The following is a 26,446-nucleotide window of genomic DNA, read 5'->3' as shown; positions in this document are numbered from 1 at the left end:
CCGCCCCATCGAGCATAATCTTTCTTCGAAGATTTCAAAAGGCATCATACAACTCTTGCTCATATGTTCTTTGACATTCCAAAGGTTTTAAGGTAGACGTGGGGAGGATATTTCCAAATTTGGCACAAACGTAAAAAAAAATGCAATGGTGATATTATTTCAATTTCCATTACAGATTCTGCTAACTTTGTTGTCCAACTTCGAACATGTAGAAGTTTAATCAAAACTACAGATGTCAAATATCAGGAAAGTGTTAAGTAATATATGTTATGTAAAGTGTATCTATAGATCTAAAATCATATATAGATCCAAAAGTAGTAAGAAATCAGATAAAAATGAAAATATGTGATTGTTGACTAATTTCGGTTTATTACACGTGCTTGACATACGCACAGACAAGGATCAGTGGTGTGTGTGATGGCCGTCTTCACAGGAAGGTAGCGGCTTTCCCTCCAAATATCTGCAAATGCCAGGAAGCCTTTGAAAGAGTAAATACCGTACTCATAAATTCTCCAGTCTTAAAAAAGCAGATTTAAGCCAGCAATTTGTGTAAGTAAAATTGGTGCTGCTGGGTTGGTTTTTTTGTGAATGGAAGATGCAAAAGCATCGACCATCTTATTTGTGAGTTACGAGAACAAGAAATTATTGTACATTGGAGAAAGAAACCCTTGCTTTGATTTTGTCACGGTAACATTTTCAGGTGTATTTGGTTGATCCGCTCCCTTCCTTGTTTAGTTCTGTGCAAACCGATATCTGGGTTTATCTTTGCGTTACACAATGTGTAGATCACTTCGCAACAACACGTTAAAAATACATGTACTATCACGACAGGTGTTCGCGTAAATGGACACAATGTCACAATTTGTGAAAACGGTCATCACACACACCATTGATCTTTGTGCGTTTGTCAAAACTAATCTGGTGTTAAGAACGTGTAATGAACCGAAAATATTTCTAAATGATATGTTAAATTAAGTGTTCAAGAGAAAACATTATTTCATTAGATGTACGTATCAGACAAGATAAAGGTATCAATTTTCGGACTGATAACAGACAGGCTTATCTCCCACATGTTTGAGAATGTTATAGTTGGGCAGTGTTATATATTCATATAAGTTGAAACGTGAAGGTTTCGGACAGTCAACAATCGCCTCTAAGCATGAAGGCACCAGTGGAATCATGTTTAGGATTTCTGTTGCTTAGCGGTAAATATTTCGTTATCAACCAAGTGAATGTAATATTTCTCAATTTATTCAATATTCTGTTTTACTATGTTTTCATATTTTGACATTTGTCTGATTTCTTACTTCGTTTAGATCTATTTATGATTGACACTTCACAGAACATATTGTACAAAACAAAATCCTGAGAATTGACATGCATAACATGTGTGGTTTTGATTAGTGAGTGAGTGAGTGAGTTGGGTTTAACGCCGCTTTTAACAGTATTCCAGTTATATCACGGCGTGTCAGCTTAATGTGGGAGGAAAGCCCGAAGTGATGCAGGTCTCAGACGTTTACCACTTCGGTGAAACCCACGAGCACGGGTATGGTGCTGACAAACCTAGAAACATAATCGGGGCGAACCGGGATTCGAAACTACAATCATAGGTTTCTGGCGTGCCCACGGGACGCAACTCTGCACAGCGAATCACGCAGCCTTAGACGACTGGGCAACCGTGCCCCCGGTTTTGATTAAAATTCTACATGTTCGAAGTTGGACAACAATATCTGTAAAAGAAATTGAATCAATATCACCATTGCAGTTATGCAGAAAATGTGTTTGTAGTTCTGAAATAAAATAATGATATGTCAGTCCCACCCCAAGCTGACGTGTCCTATGTCCAGCCAAGTGAGACACTATGTCCTAGCATTAGTGAAACAATAGATTGATGTAACAATGAATTATGTGTTTATTTTCAAATTAATACGGTATAATAGCGTTCCTTCATAATGAACTTCCCTGCACCTAGTTTTAGGATAATACAGGCACTGGGTCACCTACAAGTATGACTTTATCACACCGTTTAACGACGTTTGTTCTAGGACTGATTTTCCTGGATCTGATTTGAAATCATTCTTTTGTGCGGAGACAGGTACAAATTACATGTCTTCTGATGTACATCCTCACTGTATTAAAATGGTTTAAATTTAAAATTTATATATTTAATCCAGTCGTAGAGGAACAAATTTTCTCTAAATAATCAAATTTCAATTTGTTGGCAGGAATATTTATCAATACGTTAATATCGTTGAAGTATTAATCATCGTTTCTCAGTTTGAAGAGAAAGAACATTGACATGAGAACATGGAAGCCACAAGCTTTTAAGTATAAAAAGTGTGCACTTGCGAATGGGTGCTCATGACATTATATGAGAAATGTGTTTTAATGAAGAATGATCAACAGAAAGCTTACACTCCATGCCTTGAGGCGCCGTATTTCACTGGGGAGAGTTGCGAACATAAGGTTTGCCAAAAACCTATGATCGTGGGTTCGAATCTCTGTTTGCCCTGATCATGTTTCGAGATAATGTCTATGACCTGCATCACTCTGGGACTTGTTGTAAAATGTAGACACCATAGCCTTGAGCTGCTGGAGTTTTGTCCGGCATAAGGAGAAAGTTCATCTAAATATGAAACACACGAGACGTTGTCACTGCTATATTTTACTTCTAATTCAGGTGTATAAATCAGTAGTAAGAAATTGTCAAATTGAACGACATCGATACATCTGAAACTAAAGTATCACTTCCTGGCCAACTTCTCGTGTTTTGAGTTTTCCAATCCGATCATAAATTATGAACGTGTGAGTGTGTTTGTTTTAACCCGCAAGGTAAAACCAAAGAGAAGGGTCACGGTACCGGTGCAATGTGAATACACTTGAACCTTCTATAAGGGAGAAGAAGTATTCTGAGAGGAATGGATACACGTTGTTTTACGGCGCACCAACAATTGTACAGCTATTCGCGGCGTTTATTTTTAGATGGATGTTGTTCATGATAAGTATATACTACATGTGACCTCTTGTTGCCGATACAAGATCTGGGTTAGAATAGGTCTTCCGTAACCCATGTTTGTCGAAAGAGGCGACTAACGGGATCAGGCTCGCTGGTTGATGCATGTCATCGTATCCCAATTACGTGGATTTGTGCTCGTGATGTCAATCACTGCATAGTCTGGTTCAGACACGATTATTTACAGGCCGCAGTCATGTACATGTAGCTGGAATATTCCTGAGTGCGGCGTTAAACAACAAACAAACAAAACAAAAAACTGATAGATGTTTCCTGAAATCCACACGGTCTTTGTCGCGAATAAGATACAAAAACAAACTGCAAAAATATTTGAGTCTGCAGACGTTAACAATACCATGTTACCATGTTCTCGCACGAATAAGCTTAATAACACTTGCCACATATCGTTGTAGTCGCCATCAACGGCGTGAAGGCATTTCTGATAATGCCTCCAGACAATGCCAAAGGTGACTTATACGAAGCACAAGCCAGGAATATACTGAAGCGAGTGCCACTTGTAGATGGGTAAGTTGGATTTTTCAAAGATTTGATACAATGACGTAATCTTGGTTTTAACGTCAGCGTAAATTTTGCACTTGCGTCAAGCCCTTATAATAACAAGAGACACACAGCATGAGGTGAGGTGAGTTGAAATGGGGTTTAACGTCGATTATTGCACTTATGGACGTGCATGTACGTGTGTGTGTTTGTGTGGCTGCTTGTACTAGTCCGGACTGATGCCGATTTTTAGTGCTAGCTCACTGAGATACCATGCCGCAGTTTAACATGAATACCCCATCCAGACACAGTATACTGACTCCGAGCCGACCAGTCCTTGTTTTAGCCCCTTAATGCCAAACGTCAGACAGGGTAACAACAAGTACCATCTTTTAACGTCTTTTGGTATGACGCAGTCGGGGATCGAACCCCGGACCTTCCGCTCACCGGGCGGACGCTCTACCACTAGACCACGGAGGCGGTCCACACAGAATGAACTTGCTTTGAGGCGTAAGTTGACGTTCTTGAACAGAATTCTGTTTAGCCCACTCCAGGTATAAAATGCAAACTCTGAAATTGGAACAAGTGAGCTGTGTTTGTACTCATCCGTTTGCTACTTCTATAGATTCAACCATATTTGACAATTGTTCATTGCGGCGTAGAGCCACTCACTCACTCGAGCTCACTTCACCTCTTCATATCAAGACATCCAAACCAAGAGGAGATTTATGATAGTGGTTGCGCAGGCATAACGATATTGGCTGTGTGAGATGAATGAATGTGTTTGTGCATTACAATTTCTGTTGTGTTATGTGTTATTGTGTTTGTGCAAGTATAATTAATTATATTGGCCGTGTGAGATGAATGAATGCGCTTTTGGAGGCATAATAATAACGGATGTGTGAGATGTGTAATGGTGTTTGTTTCAGCATAAAACTCTCATCCGAGTGAGATGAGTGATTGTGTTTATGAAGGCATAAACATCTCCCATGTATGGAATGAATGAATGTGTTTGAGAAGACATAATGATCTCGGCTGTGTGTGATGTGTGCTTGTGTTTGTGCAGGCATAAACATCCTGGCAGTGGGGGATGTGTGCTTGTGTTTGTAAAGGCATAATGATCTCGGTTTTGTGTGATGAGTGCTTGTGTTTGTGCAGGCATATCGATCTCGGTTTTGTGAAATAAGTGCTTGTGTTTGAGCAGGCATAATGATCTCGGCTGGCACATCATAAAAAACTTCAAGGGCGATCTGGAGAAAGTTGATCTGAGAAAAGACACTCGGTCACAGTTTCCTGTGGACCCCGAGTTTCTGGCGCAAACAGACATCCCCCGAATACGACAAGGAGAACTGGGAGCTCAGGTAATCTTAGTCATCTACAACAAACAGCCTTGTTATTTCGGGCCAAGGCGAATAGCGGCTCGTGCCATTCTCGTGGCCCTTTTATCAATTTGTTTCGTCTTTGCTCAAACGGACATAGTAAAATTCACAGTCATCTTCTTGTATCATTTTCACCTTTACTTTTTAAGTTGATAGGGGTACCTTCTAAATATTACACAGTTGCCATTTAGACCACGTAGTATGGTGAAACAATTTGTTGTTTAACGCCGCACTCAGCAATATTCCATTGTGACTTTCACTGTGATGTGTTTTTAAGATACTAACTATACCTGTAAACAAGCAGAAATATTAAGTAGGGATTCTTTGATCAAACTGCTCGTAGTCAGGACTGGTGTGTCGTGTTTTCGTACATTGGTCGATAGATTGTAACGAATTTTCTTTTAGGTTAAGGAAAGGGGCAAGCTGCAAACAGTAAAATTAGTATGGGAATTAGTGTCGATGTAAACATAAATCGTCAACGCTTTAGGGATATATTGATATTTTATAATAATACATGAGTGAGTGAGTGAGTGATGCAGGTCTCAGACGTTTACCACTTCGGTGAAACCCACGAGCACGGGTATGGTGCTGACAAACCTAGAAACATAATTGGGGCGAACCGGGATTCGAACCCACAATCATAGGTTTCTGGCATGCCCAAAGGAAGCAACTCTGCACAGCGAATCGCGGCGCCTTAGACGACTGACCCCCCGTGCCCCCAATAATAAATGAAGTGTACGTAAGCGGTGTGAGTGTTCCCGACCTTTCTGCACTTAGCCCACACTCTATGCGTTACATTCAAGAATGTAGGTTAAATTGGCAACACACAAGATATGTTATCTTCCCATATAACACACATTCACGTACATTAATATGACCCCTTACAGGCGGTGTAAGGCCTGTATGCCAAAGTGTTCTGGTTTATTGGCCTGTCTCCGAAATGTCACAGCCAACATTAATGTCAGTCAAGTTGATAAAAATAATCTTTCCGCAAGCTGAAGTTTTCCGTTGTTCTCGTGGTTCATTGGATGAAGGCACTGCTATATGACATACGGAGTTGTTTCACTTAGTTCTCAGGATCCGTTGGTTGGAGTTCAAATCTCAGATTCACTTTGATACCTTCATATTCCAAAGGGTTAATTTTTGGCCAAAATAGGAATTTCAAAAGATTTTGTCGTATTATATTGTATATTAATATTTTATTGATTATCTATAGACATGACCTTATATGATCACCGTATATAATCGGCGAAATTCATGCATATTCATTGTCCAAACTACCTTTTGAGACAGACGGCCTTGAAGTAATGAGACAGCAAACGTGCAGGATCGCTTGCCTATATATTTCCGCTCGCCTCGGTTCCACAAAATTTATGTGTTCTATGTGCATAAATTAAACATTTACCTGATTCATATCACGCAACAGTTTGTATTCCTACACCTGGACTGTTTATCAATCTCGTCATTTGTCTGCTGTGACATATACAACTGTTTTTGGTTAAGCTATAGTAGAAGAGAACACAACTTTTCGTTGTCGAATTTAATTATTAAGATTGTTCTGTGGATTATTTTCAGTTCATTAAGGTACGGATAAAAAAACTGATGCGCAAACTGTATGACTCCGCGAAGCAGAAAGGGGCTGTAATATTGGGATTCAATAAAGCGAATAAAATCCCAAGTCAATCCTTAATACGTTTGCCTCCACTTCTCAAAATCTTCTATAGACACGACCTTCATAACCGTGTATAATTATGACCTCTGTGAAACATCTGTGATAGAACCAATATTTATCGTTCCTGGCTTCAAGTCATCTTCCCGAGGCAAGAGAGTTAACTGACTTTAAAAGTCCCGTTTCCACCCTTGCCGAACTAGGCTGGAATTCCTGGGCTCCATCGTAGCGCCACCAATGGTTATTACGAGTTATGTCCCTTCTAAACCTCTCCTATGGACCAATCAGATTCCACCTCGCGTATCAATGGCATTTGATTCAAACAAGACGATCTGATCGATAATCAATACCTATATTGTGATGAAACGGGTCTTACATCGCGAAGTGCATCAAATCACGTGCGCACCTTGATTCAAATCATGAAGAGATTTGGAAAATACCTGTTGATAAGGAGTTGGCGGTGCACATGCTTTGCAAATCCTGCAATCGACCGAAATCAGCACGACAGTTTACAAACCGGATTTCGATTTCGGTGCGCGATTTTGATTGGACTATGCATAGACTCGTTAGCCCAGCCAAAATGTAACTACATGATACCAGACTAGTTTAGCAAGGGTGAAAACTGGAATTTTATAGTCAGTTAATTCTCTTGGCTCGGGAAGATGGCTTCAAGTTCGTTTGACGTTTATAGGCAATACATCTGCCTCTACTTCCCAGATGTGGTCTGCGTGGACTCCGTGTGACTTCCAGTACAAGGACAGCATCACTTGGGCTCTCTCGACCATAGACGTCATCAAGAGATTCGTCCACCAATACACCGACACCTTCCGTTTTGTCACAGCTGTTGATGGTGAGTCGATCCCTATCATCTGCGTTCACGATGACTCAAAATGTCTCCACGTCGCTTGAAGGAAGGGACACCAGGTGTTGTTAACACCAAAGGGGTTTAAATAAAACATTACAATTTTACAACTATAATTATAATTTCATCCACGTTTATAAATTGAGTGCATACTATTTATCCAACTGTTTCTATGACATTAAACATGTAAGATATTACATGGATACACTGTGTGTAACACTTTTCTGATGACCCCAGCTGTCGCTCACTCAGGAGACAGAAATGTTTGGTCACTGCTTCAAGACATACAGTATTTGAAAGGAGAAGCCATGCAAATTATTTTGTCACATTTTTGTCCCATTTCAGATATAATGCCCTCCTTCCGCGACGGCAAAGTAGCTTCAATGATTGGCTTAGAAGGGGGCGAAATGATCGACAGCAACCTGGCCGTACTGCGCATGTATTATGACCTTGGTGTGAGATATATGACCTTGACCTGGAGCTGTGACACCCCATGGTAATGTGCATGTGTCTTGCTGTTTTCAAGTCTAGAATGTCTCATATGAAAGTGTATGCATGTATGTCACTAACATTTCAGGGCAGATTCCTGTAACGATACAAGACACAACACTCCCAACCACCATGGCTTGACAGACTTTGGAAAGGTGAAGATGACACTTTACGTGATGTTTATGTTTACGTTTATCATGGTGTTCAGAGGTGTATCTAGAGATTATCGAACTGCTACAGTAGTAGTAGTAGTTGTTGTAGCAGTAGCAGTAGTAGTAGCAGTAGTAGTAGTAGTAGTAGTAGCAGTAGCAGTAGTAGTAGTAGCAGTAGCAGTAGTAGCTGTAGTAGCCGTAGTAGCAGCAGCAGGAGTAGTAGTAGTAGTAGTAGCAGTAGTAGCAGTAGTAGTAGCTGCAGTAGCAGTAGTAGTAGCAGTAGTAGCAGTAGCAGTAGTAGTAGGAGTAGTAGTAGCAGTAGTAGCAGTAGTAGTAGCAGTAGTAGTAGTAGCAGTAATAGTAGTAGTAGAAGCAGTAGTAGCAGTAGTAGTAGCAGTAGTAGTAGTAGTAGTAGTAGTAGTAGCAGTAGCAGTAGTAGTAGCAGTAGCAGTAGTAGCTGTAGTAGCCGTAGTAGCAGCAGCAGGAGTAGTAGTAGTAGCAGTAGTTGTAGTAGCAGTAGTAGCAGTAGCAGTAGTAGTAGGAGTAGTAGTAGTAGTAGCAGTAGTAGTAGCAGTAGTAGTAGCAGTAATAGTAGTAGTAGAAGCAGTAGTAGCAGAAGTATTAGCAGTAGTAGTAGTAGCAGTAGTAGTAGCAGAAGCAGTAGAAGTAGTAGAAGCAGTAGTAGCAGAAGCAGTAGTAGTAGTAGTAGCAGTAGCAGTAGTGGTAGTAGCAGAAGCAGTAGTAGTAGTAGCAGTAGTAGTAGTGGTAGTAGCAGTAGAAGTAGCAGTAGTAGCAGTAGTAGCAGTAGTAGTAGTCGTGATAGTAGCAGTAGTAGTAGTAGTAGTAGTAGTAGCAGTAGCGGTAGTAGCAGTAGTAGCAGTAGCAGTAGTAGTAGTAGTAGTAGCAGCAGTAGTAGTAGTACATAGTAGAAAAATGTAGTAGTAGTAGTAGCCGCAATAGTGGTAGTGGTAGTAGTTGCAGCAGCAGCAGTAGTGGTTGTAGTAGCAGCAGCAGCAGCAGAAGCAGTAGTAGTAGTAGTAGTAGTAGTAGTAGTAGTAGTAGTAGTAGTAGTAGTAGTAGTAGCAGCATTCTTGATTTCAGAGAGTGGTGCATGAAATGAACAGACTTGGTATGATGGTGGACCTCGCCCACACGGCTGTGGACACCATGTACGACGCCATCAACGTGTCTGTCGCCCCCGTCATCTTCAGCCACTCGTCCTCCTATCATGTCTGTCCACATGACAGGAACGTCCCCGACGACGTCGCTAAACATCTGGTTTGTTTGTTTGTTGTTTAACGCCGCACTCAGTAATATTCTGGACCAGTCAATCTACTGATTGACATTATGAGCATTAAGTATTATTGTTAACTTGGAATTGGTTTGTGTTGAACTTCTGCGAGCTTTATCTACGTGAGGGATTACCTAAAAGTCGCATCGGGCCGGGTCAAGACGGGTCAAAGATATTATTGGCTAATTACTTTATCATCAACGACTATACCCACATGTTATTGGTTCAACATACAGGCAATCATTAATGCACAATCGCAAACCAAAACGTGCAGAATTACAATGTTATTGCGAAAAATTCTCTTTAAGATCCGAAAGTCGAGCAGTCTGTTAGTGGGCTTCACACATTGTACCCATGTCGCTAATCGAACCCGGGTCTTCGGCGTGACGAGCGAACGCTTTTACCACAAGGCTACCCGACCGCCCCTTGTGGGAAACAAATTTATTTTATTTTTTTAACAGAATAGATATGCAAAACGTCCGTTCACTGAAAATTTAGATATTTAAACCATGAAGATAGTGACTTGATGTCGGGTTACCTCGTGCAATAAAGCCACGTGGAGATTCTCATAAGATTAGATTCAACTGTTGATAACTTCGTGTGTGAGAAAGGTGAAAAACTGTAATGGTATCATAGCTATACGGGGGCACGGTAGGCCCAGTCGTCTAAGGCCCCGCAATTTGCTGTGCAGAGTTGCGCCCCTTGGGCACGCAAGAAACCTATGACTTTGTGGGTTCGAATCCCGGTTCGCCCTGAATATGTTTCCAGGATTGTCAGGACACCACATATAGAGATTATCAGACGAGAGTTTCTGTATCGTAGATATATATTAGAAATATTTTTTTCATTATGCGAGTCTTTGGCGATTATAATATTTGGTTTATATTCCTAATATATGATACTTACGATACGGAAACACACAATGGTAACAACCTCTTCATCATATCATGTCATTTCTAAAATAATGGATGTTTAATACGTTATATCACTCTTCAAAAAAAGAAACTTGACATAGATGTAAAACAACTTTTTGCCAAATATCTAAAATAATTACATTAAATGAGAACCAAATAAGTCAAACAGAAAGATGATGTGTCTATAATTCGCGAAAACACATGCAAAACATAAACGTACTGTTTGGGGATCAATTTTACAGCTTCATCCAAACGCAACCGCCTGTAAAAAACGTGCAGAACAGGATCCTACATTTAGGCATGCAGGCCCCCCTGCTGAATGTGTATAAAAATCCACATCAACGGCTGTTCATACAGTCCTTATAACGGCAGTAGAGGCGGTGACAGAATGCCAAGACTGAATGCAGCTCAACGGAACAACGCCATTGGGAGATTACAAGCTTGAGCAACTCAGCAAGAAGTGGCCAGGCACTTTGGCGTATCCAGACAGACAATCTCCGCACTGTGGACCCGATACAACAACACCAACAAAGTTGACGACAGACCAAGGTCAGGAAGACCAAGGGTGACAACCCAAAACACAAGATCGATACATCCGGCTGCGACACCTCCGAGACCGCACTACCACAGCCACGTCTACAACCACACAGATCCCTGGGGTACGCAGAATATCAGATCAAACGGTACGCAACAGACTGAGGGAGGCTGGACTTTTTGCACGAAGACCTGTTCGACGTCATGTATTGACCCCACGTCATCTGGCGGACCGTCTGCTTTGGTGCCAACAGAAGGTTAGATGGGCACGTGCAAGGTGGAGAAATGTACTGTTTACTGACGAGTCCCGTTTCCTACTCACACGTGCTGATGGGCGCGCGCGTGTCTACAGACGTCGGGGTGAACGTTACGCCCCCAACTGTGTGCAGCAGGTTGTCCCATTTGGCGGCGGGATTGTCATGGTATGGGCCGGAATTAATCACGGTGGTAGGACGCCTCTCGTGCATGTGGCAGGTGCATTGACAGGTGTGCGTTACAAAGACTTGATCCTTCAGCCTTACGTTCTTCCTCACGTCAACGTTCATGGCGGACAGTTCCAGCAGGACAACGCTCGACCGCAGACTGCACGTGTTTGTCAGGACTTCTTACAGCACAACAACATCCAGACATTACCTTGGCCAGCCCGGTCACCAGATTTTTCCCCGATTGAGCATCTGTGGGACGAGTTGGATCGACGTGTTCGCAGAAGGAATCCACCGCCCCAAACAGTTCCGGCGCTTCTTGATGCACTTCAGCATGAATGGCAGCACATCCAACAGCGTGTTATTGACAAATTGATTGCATCTATGGGTCGTCGGTGTCAAGCGGTGATTGATGCACGTGGTGGGCACAACCGATACTGACATTTTCTGTACCCCTGTGACATTAACTGTATCGTGTACGTGTGTCTGTCTAGGTGACACGATTAATGTTTTGAACATTGTGTACATTGATCTTCAAACAGTGTTTCAATTATGGTTTTGAAAGTCAGTGTCAAGTTTCTTTTTTTTTGAAGAGTATATATTTAGAAATTTATTCAACAGTTTATTGAGAAAGAAGGTATTGTATCACTTCTTTGATAGGCATTTAGAAGTTGGGGTACTAAGTAAGGTTAAGAATTTATGGATAAACAACTTCTTTATTACAATTAAGAGCGACGTTTCGGTGTAGGTTCTAACACTGTTATTAATCAAGTTATCGTTATGCTTGGACACTGTGTTACTGTTTCAGGCCGCCAACAACGGAATCATTATGATCAACGTGTATCCTCGATTCATCAACTGTACCACGGAGGACAGGCATGGAGATGACAACAGAACCGCCTCCGTAGCCCAAGTCGCAGGTACGAACTGACGAACTTAAACTCATGTTTCTCTAAGCCCCTACAACAGCGGCTTGGAATTCCGTTCATGAAGACTGTGAAAATTGTAACAGTTCACCCAAAATTCCAAATGATAATTAAAGAATTTGTAGTAATTTCTGTTTCATCCTACCGACGCAATTGTCTTACAAGAATTGATAATAAAAATTAGGCTATAATTGTAATTATATGTTGACCAATGACCTAAGGTTGTAAGAAATACATGTACACCAGTAAACCAGCAAATATAATAAGGAGGCAAGTTTTTTTAAGATTTAATTCATACCAAGTTCAGTTTTGTTTGTTTTTAAGTCCATATTCCAGTAGTATGACGGCAGTCTGTAAATAATCAAATCTGGATCAGACAATCCAGTGACTGACATCATGAGCATCGATACACGCAATTGGGATACGATGGCGTGCATCAACCCAGTCAGCGATCCCGCTAGTCGTCTCCTATGACAAGTATAGTCACCTCTTACGACAAGTATAGACGCCTCTTACGGCAAGCATGAGTTTCTGAAGACCTATTCTCTACCGGGATCTTCACGGGTCACATGTTCAGTATATATCTACAATATCGTTGATGTGACGTAAAATAACAGCAATATCTCCGTGAAACTCACTCTCGTTCTCTATGTACGTTGATATAAACCATAGGAAACAAGCGTGGATAGATATTTGTTTTAAAAAGAGATATTGGGGTGTGTTTTTAAACATGCGAGATGAATGCAAATAATTAATTCGGACAATATTTTGTATTTTTAAGCCAATAATGAGCCAAATAATTGTAATGATTGAAATTATTATATTTATGTCACAAATGATTCAGTTATATGTTGTTTTATAGTTACCATGACTAGTATGCGTCATAAGACGAATCGTATCTGAGATACGTTGTCGTGTATCTTTGGAAATATTTAAGAAGTTCTTAAGATAAAATGGATGAAATGAAAACTCCTTTACTAACATAAGCACAACGTTTCTGTTCAGTTTCTAACACATGTAGCAAGGTATTTTCTGTTCTGATATTTGTTATTATCTACATCAACTAATATCGATGACTTTTCCTGACATATTTAATAAAACCCTTTCCATAATCATAAAAAGTCTCTGGTAAAAGCAATGTACATTGTACAACACCGACTATGCCATAAGCATGTGTTTATTATGAATCACTATTAAATAGTGATTATACGAGCTACTCGCGAGAAGGTGAGCGTATTCCGCCCCGCCGTTGGTACTCGTCACAAACACATGCAAAGGCAAGTCAACAGTTCCGCTGTTAAGGTGCTTTTGGTTTCAGTGTGATATTAAATTTTCAGATCACTATGACCATTTCCGCAAGCTTATAGGCTCACAGTACCTTGGTATTGGCTGTGACTTTGACGGCTCTGGGTAAGTGTTGTGTAATGTACATGTACTCATACATTTATGTGATCGTTGTTAAACGTTGGTTGGTTGGTTGGTTGGTTGGTTGGTTGGTTGGTTGTTTAACGCCGCACTCAGCAATATTCCAGCTATATGACGGCGGTCTGTAAATAATCGAGTCTGGACCAGACAATCCAGTGATTGACATCATGAGCATCGATCCACGCAATCCCGTTAGTCGCCTTTTACGACAAGCATAGTCGCCTTTTATGGCAAGTGTGGGTTGCTGAAGACCTATTCTACCCCGGATTCTTCACGGGTCCGTAAAGTCAGCAATATTCCAGAATACGATGACAAATAACGAGACTAGCCTCCGATCCATTTAGTCGCCTTTTAGTTTGCTGTGGGCCTATGTTCTTACCCGGAATACCCATATTTATTTATATGTACTTATACGGCGTATTTGGTAAAACTCCTAGTCATATTAATTACATATTGATGAACCAACAAGATGCACGATATCATCCACTCGGTATCAACACATCAACGGCGATATACAAACAATCGAGACTGAACCAGACAAACCAGTAATTGATATTATGAGCATGTTTTCAAGGTTACGATGACACGCAAAGACCCAAGTCACCACTCTTGCTAGTCGATGCATTCAGCTTCCTCATAGGTTGTCCGGGATCAGTTCTAACTCGGTATACACACTGGGGATGTAGTCATCTTGTGGAAGTATTGTACGAAGGGGCGTTATCCCCACCCACTACGGCGTTGATGTGTTGTACCTCCAGGGTGAACGGAGAGATGGCTGACGTGTCGAGCTACCCTCTGTTATTCGCCGAGCTGCTCCGAAGAGGCTGGTCAGAGGCAGAGCTGGAGAACGTCGCTTACAGAAACTTCTATAGAGTTTTCAAACAAGTGGAAGCGGTGAGTAGAAAGGAAGCTATCGAGAGATACCCAAAGACAGGAAGACCTTAAGTAACATGTGACCTGGCATAGTTTACACTGGAATTTCCTCTGCACAGAAATGGTAAGAATAACATATAGTCAAAGACATCCTTTGTGTTACATATTTCTCAGTTTTTAATTGGTTTTTCTTCTAATGCTTAAACTCAGAGACGATCATGTAAGCTTCGTTTGTTCATTGGAATGAACGCTTGATGGCTATCGTGGAGAAGTATGGTTGTAATCGTGTGATCCTATGTTTGTCAACACTATGCTCGTGGGTTCTACCAAGGTGGTAAACGTCTAAAACGTCACTTCGGGCTTTCCTCCCACATTCAGCTGACACGCCGTGATATAACTGGAATACTATTCAAAGCCTATTAAACCCAACTCACTCATTGTTCACAAGATCTGTCTAAGGCGTCACACTTGTGGAAAGTTTCCAAATCCTTTCAAAAGCTCAGCCGAGCACTCTGGTTTCACTAACTGCCAGGTCACGCTGCCTTTGCGCAATAATTATAAAATGGCCACCGTGCTGTGACTGAAATAAGGTAAAATGCGAAGGCAAAAGTAACATCACTTTCAATGATGCTACACCGTAAGGCCACATATTATCACCACGGTTAGCCGGCTGTTACTAGAAGGTAGGACAACACATCCACCAGCAATGTATATACTTCAAAGTAGGACAACACATCCACCAGCAATGTATATACTACAAGGTAGGACAACACATCCACCAGCAATGTATATACTACAAGGTAGGACAATACACACACCAGCAATGTATATACTACAAGGTAGGACAACACATCCACCAGCAATGTATATAGTACAAGGTAGGACAACACATCCACCAGCAATGTATATAGTACAAGGTAGGACAATACACCCACCAGCAATGTATATACTACACGGTAGGACAACACATCCACCAGCAATGTATATACTACAAGGTAGGACAATACACCCACCAGCAATGTATATACTTCAAGGTAGGACGATACACCCACCAGCAATGTATATACTACAAGGTAGGACAACACATCCACCAGCAATGTATATACTACAAGGTAGGACAATACACACACCAGCAATGTATATACTACAAGGTAGGACAACACATCCACCAGCAATGTATATACTACAAGGTAGGACAATACACACACCAGCAATGTATATACTACAAGGTAGGACAACACATCCACCAGCAATGTATATAGTACAAGGTAGGACAATACACACACCAGCAATGTATATACTACAAGGTAGGACAATACACACACCAGCAATGTATATACTACAAGGTAGGACAATACACACACCAGCAATGTATATACTACAAGGTAGGACAACACATCCACCAGCAATGTATATAGTACAAGGTAGGACAATACACACACCAGCAATGTATATACTACAAGGTAGGACAATACACACACCAGCAATGTATATACTACAAGGTAGGACAATACACACACCAGCAATGTATATACCACAAGGTAGGACAACACATCCAGCAGCAATGTATATACAACAAGGTAGGACAATACACCCACCAGCAATGTATATACTTCAATGTAGGACGATACACCCACCAGCAATGTATATACAACAAGGTAGGACAACACATCCAGCAGCAATGTATATACTACAAGGTAGGGCAATACACCCACCAGCAATGTATATACTACAAGGTAGGACAATACACACAGCAGCAATGTATATACTACAAGGTAGGACAATACACCCACCAGCAATGTATATACTACAAGGTAGGACAATACTCACACCAGCAATGTATATACTACAAGGTAGGACAATACTCACACCAGCAATGTATATACTACAAGGTAGGACAATATACCCACCAGCAATGTATATACTTCAAGATAGGACGATACACCCACCAGCAATGTATATACTTCAAGGTAGGACGATACACCCACCAGCAATGTATATACTACAAGGTAGGACAATACACCCACCAGCAATGTATATACTACAAGGTAGGACAACACATCCACCAGCAATGTATATACTACAAGGTAGGACAATACACCCACCAGCAATGTATATACTACAAGGTAGGACAATACACACAGCAGCAATGTATATACTACAAGGTAGGACAATACACACAGCAGCAATGTATATACCTCAAGGTAGGACGATACACCCACCAGCAATGTATATACTACAAGGTAGGACAATACACACAGCAGAAATGTATATACTACAAGGTAGGACAATACACCCACCAGCAATGTATATACTACAAGGTAGGACAATACAACCACCAGCAATGTATATACTACAAGGTAGGACAATACACCCACCAGCAATGTATATACTACAAGGTAGGACAATACACCCACCAGCAATGTATATACTACAAGGTAGGACAATACACCCACCAGCAATGTATATACTACAAGGTAGGACAATACACACAGCAGCAATGTATATACTATAAAGGTGGGACAATACACCCACCAGCAATGTATATACTACAAGGTAGGACAATACACCCACCAGCAATGTATATACTTCAAGGTAGGACGATACACCCACCAGCAATGTATATACAACAAGGTAGGACAACACATCCAGCAGCAATGTATATACTACAAGGTAGGACAATACACCCACCAGCAATGTATATACTACAAGGTAGGACAATACAACCACAAGCAATGTATATACTTCAAGGGAGGACAATACACCCACCAGCAATGTATATACTACAAGGTAGGGCAATACACCCACAAGCAATGTATATACTACAAGGTAGGACAATACACACACCAGCAATGTTTATATACTACAAGGTAGGACAATACACCCACCAGCAATGTATATACTACAAGGTAGGACAATACTCACACCAACAATGTATATACTACAAGGTAGGACAATACACACACCAGCAATGTATATACTACAAGGTAGGACAACACACCCACCAGCAATGTATATTCTACAAGGTAGGACAATACACCTACCAGCAATGTATATACTACAAGGTGGGACAATACACCCACCAGCAATGTATATACTACAAGGTAGGACAATACACCCACCAGCAATGTATATACTACAAGGTAGGACAATACACACAGCAGCAATGTATATACTACAAGGTAGGACAATACACACAGCAGCAATGTATATACTTCAAGGTAGGACAATTCACCCACCAGCAATGTATATACTACAAGGTAGGACAATACACACACCAGCAATGTATATACTACAAGGTAGGACAATACACACAGCAGCAATGTATATACTACAAGGTGGGACAATACACACAGCAGCAATGTATATACTACAAGGTAGGACAATACACCCACCAGCAATGTATATACTACAAGGTAGGACAATACAACCACCAGCAATGTATATACTACAAGGTAGGACAATACACACACCAGCAATGTATATACCACAAGGTAGGACAATTCACCCACCAGCAATGTATATACTACAAGGTAGGACAATACACCCACCAGCAATGTATATACTACAAGGTAGGACAATACACCCACCAGCAATGTATATACTACAAGGTAGGACAATACACCCACCAGCAATGTATATACTACAAGGTAGGACAATACACACACCAGCAATGTATATACTACAAGGTAGGACAATACACACACACAAGCAACGTAAATACTACAAGGTAGGACAATACACCCACCAGCAATGTATATACTACAAGGTGGGACAATACACACACCAGCAATGTATATACTACAAGGTAGGACAATACACACACCAGCAATGTATCTACTACAAGGTAGGACAATACACACACCAGCAATGTATATACTTCAAGGTAGGACGATACACCCACCAGCAATTTATAAACTACAAGGTTGGACGATACACCCACCAGCAACGTATATACTACAAGGTAGGACAATACACCTACCAGCAATGTATATACTACAAGGTAGGGCAATACACCAACCAGCAATGTATATACTACAAGGTAGGGCAATACACCCACCAGCAATGTATATACTACAAGGTAGGACAATACACCCACCAGCAATGTATATATACTACAAGGTAGGACAATACAACCACCAGCAATGTATATACTACAAGGTGGGACAATACACCCACCAGCAATGTATATACTACAAGGTAGGACAATACTCACACCAACAATGGATATACTACAAGGTGGGACAATACACACACCAGCAATGTATATACTACAAGGTAGGACAATACACCCACCAGCAATGTATATACTACAATGTAGGACAATACACCCACCAGCAATGTATATACTACAAGGTAGGACAATACACCCACCAGCAATGTATATACTTCAAGGTAGAACAATACACCCACCAGCAATGTATATACTACAAGGTAGGACAATACACACACCAGCAATGTATATACTACATGGTAGGACAATACACCCATCAGCAATGTATATACTACAAGGTAGGACAATACACCCACCAGCAATGTATATACTACAAGGTAGGACAATACACCCACCAGCAATGTATATACTAGAAGGTAGGACAATACACCCACCAGCAATGTATATACTACAAGGTGGGACAATACACCCACCAGCAATGTATATACTACAAGGTAGGACAATACACCCACCAGCAATGTATATACTACAAGGTAGGACAATACACCCACCAGCAATGTATATACTACAAGGTAGGACAATACACCCACCAGCAATGTATATACTACAAGGTAGGACAATACACCCACCAGCAATGTATATACTACAAGGTAGGACGATACACCCACCAGCAATGTATATACTACAAGGTAGGACAATACACACACAAGCAATGTATATAATACATGGTAGGACAATACACCCACCAGCAATGTATATACTACAAGGTAGGACAATACACCCACCAGCAATGTATATACTACAAGGTAGGACAATACACACACACAAGCAACGTAAATACTACAAGGTAGGACAATACACCCACCAGCAATGTATATACTACAAGGTGGGACAATACACACACCAGCAATGTATATACTACAAGGTAGGACAATACACCCACCAGCAATGTATATACTACAAGGTAGGACAATACACACACCAGCAATGTATATACTTCAAGGTAGGACGATACACCCACCAGCAATTTATAAACTACAAGGTTGGACGATACACCCACCAGCAACGTATATACTACAAGGTAGGACAATACACCTACCAGCAATGTATATACTACAAGGTAGGGCAATACACCAACCAGCAATGTATATATACTACAAGGTAGGACAATACAACCACCAGCAATGTATATACTACAAGGTGGGACAATACACCCACCAGCAATGTATATACTACAAGGTAGGACAATACTCACACAAACAATGGATATACTACAAGGTGGGACAATACACACACCAGCAATGTATATACTACAAGGTAGGACGATACACCCACCAGCAATGTATATACTACAAGGTAGGACAATACACACACCAGCAATGTATATACTACAAGGTAGGACAATACACCCACCAGCAATGTATATACTACAATGTAGGACAATACACCCACCAGCAATGTATATACTACAAGGTAGGACAATACACCCACCAGCAATGTATATACTTCAAGGTAGAACAATACACCCACCAGCAATGTATATACTACAAGGTAGGACAATACACACACCAGCAATGTATATACTACAAGGTAGGACAATACACCCATCAGCAATGTATATACTACAAGGTAGGACAATACACCCACCAGCAATGTATATACTACAAGGTAGGACAATACACCCACCAGCAATGTATATACTACAAGGTAGGACAATACACCCACCAGCAATGTATATACTACAAGGTAGGACAATACACCCACCAGCAATGTATATACTTCAAGGTAGGACAATACACCCACCAGCAATGTATATACTACAAGGTAGGACAATACACCCACCAGCAATGTATATACTACAAGGTAGGACAATACACCCACCAGCAATGTATATATACTACAAGGTAGGACAATACAACCACCAGCAATGTATATACTACAAGGTGGGACAATACACCCACCAGCAATGTATATACTACAAGGTAGGACAATACTCACACCAACAATGGATATACTACAAGGTGGGACAATACACACACCAGCAATGTATATACTACAAGGTAGGACAATACACCCACCAGCAATGTATATACTACAATGTAGGACAATACACCCACCAGCAATGTATATACTACAAGGTAGGACAATACACCCACCAGCAATGTATATACTTCAAGGTAGAACAATACACCCACCAGCAATGTATATACTACAAGGTAGGACAATACACACACCAGCAATGTATATACTACATGGTAGGACAATACACCCATCAGCAATGTATATACTACAAGGTAGGACAATACACCCACCAGCAATGTATATACTACAAGGTAGGACAATACACCCACCAGCAATGTATATACTACAAGGTAGGACAATACACCCACCAGCAATGTATATACTACAAGGTAGGACAATACACCCACCAGCAATGTATATACTTCAAGGTAGGACAATACACCCACCAGCAATGTATATACTACAAGGTAGGACAATACACCCACCAGCAATGTATATACTACAAGGTAGGACAATACACCCACCAGCAATGTATATACTACAAGGTAGGACAATACACCCACCAGCAATGTATATACTACAAGGTAGGACGATACACCCACCAGCAATGTATATACTACAAGGTAGGACAATACACAAACAAGCAATGTATATAATACATGGTAGGACAATACACCCACCAGCAATGTATATACTACATGGTAGGACAATACACCCAGCAGCAATGTATACACACATATGGTGTAGGGCAATACACCCACCAGCAATGTATATACTACATGGTAGGACAATACACCCAGCAGCAATGTATACACACATATGGTGTAGGACAATACACCCACCAGCAACGTATATACTTCAAGGTAGGACAATACACCCACCAGCAATGTATATACTTCAAGGTAGGACAATACACCCACCAGCAATGTATATACTTCAAGGTAGGACAATACACCCACCAGCAATGTATATACTACAAGGTAGGACAATACACCCACCAGCAATGTATATACTACAAGGTAGGGCAATACACCCACCAGCAATGTATATACTACAAGGTAGGACAATACACCCACCAGCAATGTATATACTACAAGGTAGGACAATACACCCACCAGCAATGTATATACTATCAGGTAGGACAATATACCCACCAGCAATGTATATACTACAAGGTAGGACAATACACCCACCAGCAATGTATATACTACATGGTAGGACAATACACCCACCAGCAATGTATATACTACAAGGTAGGACAATACACCCACCAGCAATGTATATACTACAAGGTAGGACAATACACACACCAGCAATGTATATACTACAAGGTAGGACAATACACACACCAGCAATGTATATACTACAAGGTAGGGCAATACACCCAGCAGCAATGTATATACTGCAAGGTAGGACAATACACACACCAGCAATGTATATACTACAAGGTAGGACAATACACCCACCAGCAATGTATATACTACAAGGTAGGACAATACACCCACCAGCAATGTATATACTACAAGGTAGGACAGCACACACAGCAGCAATGTATATACTACAAGGTAGGACAATACACCCACCAGCAATGTATATACTACAAGGTAGGACAATACACCCACCAGCAATGTATATACTACAAGGTAGGACAATACACCCACCAGCAATGTATATACTACAAGGTAGGACAATACACCCACCAGCAATGTATATACTACAAGGTAGGGCAATACACCCACCAGCAATGTATATACTACAAGGTAGGACAATACACCCACCAGCAATGTATATACTACAAGGTAGGACGATACACCCCCAGCAATATATATACTACAAGGCAGGACAATACACACACCAGCAATGTATATACTACAAGGCAGGACAATACACACACCAGCAATGTATATACTACAAGGTAGGACAATACACCCACCAGCAATGTATATACTACAAGGTAGGACAATACACCCACCAGCAATGTATATACTACAAGGTAGGACGATACACCCACCAGCAATGTATATACTACAAGGTAGGACAATACACCCACCAGCAATGTATATACTACAAGGTGGGACAATACACCCACCAGCAATGTATATACTACAAGGTAGGACGATACACCCACCAGCAATGTATATACTACAAGGTAGGACAATACACCCACCAGCAATGTATATACTACAAGGTGGGACAATACACCCACCAGCAATGTATATACTACAAGGTAGGACAATACACACACCAGCAATGTATATACAACAAGGTAGGACAATACACCCACCAGCAATGTATATACTACAAGGTAGGACACTACACACACCAGCAATGTATATACTACAAGGTAGGACAATACACCCACCAGCAATGTATATACTACAAGGTAGGACAATACACACACCAGCAATGTATATACTACAAGGTAGGACGATACACCTACCAGCAATGTATATACAACAAGGTAGGACAATACACCCACCAGCAATGTATATACTACAAGGTAGGACACTACACATACCAGCAATGTATATACTACAAGGTAGGACAATACACCCACCAGCAATGTATATACTACAAGGTAGGACAATACACCCACCAGCAATGTATATACTACAAGGTAGGACAATACACCCACCAGCAATGTATATACTACAAGGTAGGACACTACACACACCAGCAATGTATATACTACAAGGTAGGACAATACACCCACCAGCAATGTATATACTACAAGGTAGGACGATACACACACCAGCAATGTATATACTACAAGGTAGGACAATACACACACCAGCAATGTATATACTACAAGGTAGGGCAATACACCCACCAGCAATGTATATACTACAAGGTAGGGCAATACACCCACCAGCAATGTATATACTACAAGGTAGGACAATACACCCACCAGCAATGTATATACTACAAGGTAGGGCAATACACCCACCAGCAATGTATATACTACAAGGTAGGACAATACACCCACCAGCAATGTATATACTACAAGGTAGGACAATACACCCACCAGCAATGTATATACTATAAGGTAGGACAATACACCCACCAGCAATGTATATACTACAAGGTAGGACAATACACCCACCAGCAATGTATATACTACATGGTAGGACAATACACCCACCAGCAATGTATATACTACAAGGTAGGACAATACACCCACCAGCAATGTATATACTACAAGGTAGGACAATACACACACCAGCAATGTATATACTACAAGGTAGGACAATACACACACCAGCAATGTATATACTACAAGGTAGGGCAATACACCCAGCAGCAATGTATATACTGCAAGGTAGGACAATACACACACCAGCAATGTATATACTACAAGGTAGGACAATACACCCACCAGCAATGTATATACTACAAGGTAGGACAATACACACACCAGCAATGTTTATACTACAAGGTAGGACAACACACACAGCAGCAATGTATATACTACAAGGTAGGACAATACACCCACCAGCAATGTATATACTACAAGGTAGGACAATACACCCACCAGCAATGTATATACTACAAGGTAGGACAATACACCCACCAGCAATGTATATACTACAAGGTAGGACAATACACCCACCAGCAATGTATATACTACAAGGTAGGGCAATACACCCACCAGCAATGTATATACTACAAGGTAGGACAATACACCCACCAGCAATGTATATACTACAAGGTAGGACGATACACCCCTAGCAATATATATACTACAAGGCAGGACAATACACACACCAGCAATGTATATACTACAAGGCAGGACAATACACCTACCAGCAATGTATATACTACAAGGTAGGACAATACACCCACCAGCAATGTATATACTACAAGGTAGGACAATACACCCACCAGCAATGTATATACTACAAGGTAGGACGATACACCCACCAGCAATGTATATACTACAAGGTAGGACAATACACCCACCAGCAATGTATATACTACAAGGTGGGACAATACACCCACCAGCAATGTATATACTACAAGGTAGGACGATACACACACCAGCAATGTATATACTACAAGGTAGGACAATACACCCACCAGCAATGTATATACTACAAGGTGGGACAATACACCCACCAGCAATGTATATACTACAAGGTAGGACAATACACACACCAGCAATGTATATACAACAAGGTAGGACAATACACCCACCAGCAATGTATATACTACAAGGTAGGACACTACACACACCAGCAATGTATATACTACAAGGTAGGACAATACACCCACCAGCAATGTATATACTACAAGGTAGGACAATACACACACCAGCAATGTATATACTACAAGGTAGGACGATACACCTACCAGCAATGTATATACAACAAGGTAGGACAATACACCCACCAGCAATGTATATACTACAAGGTAGGACACTACACATACCAGCAATGTATATACTACAAGGTAGGACAATACACCCACCAGCAATGTATATACTACAAGGTAGGACAATACACCCACCAGCAATGTATATACTACAAGGTAGGACAATACACCCACCAGCAATGTATATACTACAAGGTAGGACACTACACACACCAGCAATGTATATACTACAAGGTAGGACAATACACCCACCAGCAATGTATATACTACAAGGTAGGACGATACACACACCAGCAATGTATATACTACAAGGTAGGACAATACACACACCAGCAATGTATATACTACAAGGTAGGGCAATACACCCACCAGCAATGTATATACTACAAGGTAGGGCAATACACCCACCAGCAATGTATATACTACAAGGTAGGACGATACACACACCAGCAATGTATATAATACAAGGTAGGACAATACACCCACCAGCAATGTATATACTACAAGGTAGGACAATACACCCACCAGCAATGTATATACTACAAGGTAGGACAATACACCCACCAGCAATGTATATACTACAAGGTAGGACAATACACCCACCAGCAATGTATATACTACAAGGTAGAACAATACACCCACCAGCAATGTATATACTACAAGGTAGGACAATACACACAGCAGCAATGTATATACTACAAGGTAGGACAATACACACAGCAGCAATGTATATACTACAAGGTAGGACAATACACCCACCAGCAATGTATATACTACAAGGTAGAACAATACACCCACCAGCAATGTATATACTACAAGGTAGAACAATACACCCACCAGCAATGTATATACTACAAGGTAGGACAATACACACACACCAGCAATGTATATACTACAAGGTAGGACAATACACCCATCAGCAATGTATATACTACAAGGTAGGACAACACACACCAGCAATGTATATAGGTATATGTCGTTGTGTTCCCCTTGTCCCGTTCATGTCATATTCCGCTCCTTCATCCTGTGTTATCCAGGTTCGGGATGCTATGAGATCGGTTCCACCGGACAGCACACTTCTGGACAGATCGGCAGTTCCAGATCAAACCTGTTTGTCCAAACTACCATATTGGCCATAAAAGCAAGACTTGTTTCATGAATAAAGCAAATAAAACAGCATTATCGTGTGATCATGTATTACGTCTGGCCGAATGACCTTCATTATGTTACCCCTGAAAAGAAATATACTTAAAGGTAATATTTGTTTGTAAAAAGTTATTTTATTCTTTAGAAATATTCTACACCGCATATTAACGTCAGTACGTATACATTTATGAAAGTATCATTCGTTGTTTGTGTTGCAGATATAATTGAAGATATGAAGATATATAAGTGTGGGGCGAGGGGGTTGTGGGAATAATTCAGGCCAACT

The 26,446-nt window shown here is 40.9% G+C and overlaps 1 protein-coding gene across 1 annotated transcript; it reads left to right on the top strand.

Annotated features, from left to right (window-relative positions):
• Positions 1–1,066: 1,066 nt before the first annotated feature.
• On the top strand, positions 1,067–26,193 carry LOC124151933 (dipeptidase 1-like). The gene is made up of 11 exons (XM_046524630.2): positions 1,067–1,205; positions 3,427–3,538; positions 4,716–4,872; positions 7,277–7,409; positions 7,767–7,917; positions 7,999–8,065; positions 9,164–9,340; positions 12,032–12,143; positions 13,487–13,559; positions 14,333–14,468; positions 26,052–26,193. Exons 1-11 carry the CDS (start codon positions 1,160–1,162, stop codon positions 26,151–26,153), a joined length of 1,266 nt encoding a protein of 421 aa, XP_046380586.2. The 5' UTR covers positions 1,067–1,159; the 3' UTR covers positions 26,154–26,193.
• The last annotated feature ends 253 nt before the right edge of the window (positions 26,194–26,446 follow it).

This window comes from Haliotis rufescens, unplaced genomic scaffold (assembly GCF_023055435.1).
Source record: "Haliotis rufescens isolate VD_foot unplaced genomic scaffold, xgHalRufe1.0.p SCAF_8, whole genome shotgun sequence".
In the NCBI taxonomy this organism is placed as follows: domain Eukaryota; kingdom Metazoa; phylum Mollusca; class Gastropoda; order Lepetellida; family Haliotidae; genus Haliotis; species Haliotis rufescens.
Note: the sequence above shows the minus strand (reverse complement) of the source record. Positions and strands in the feature narration are given on the sequence as shown.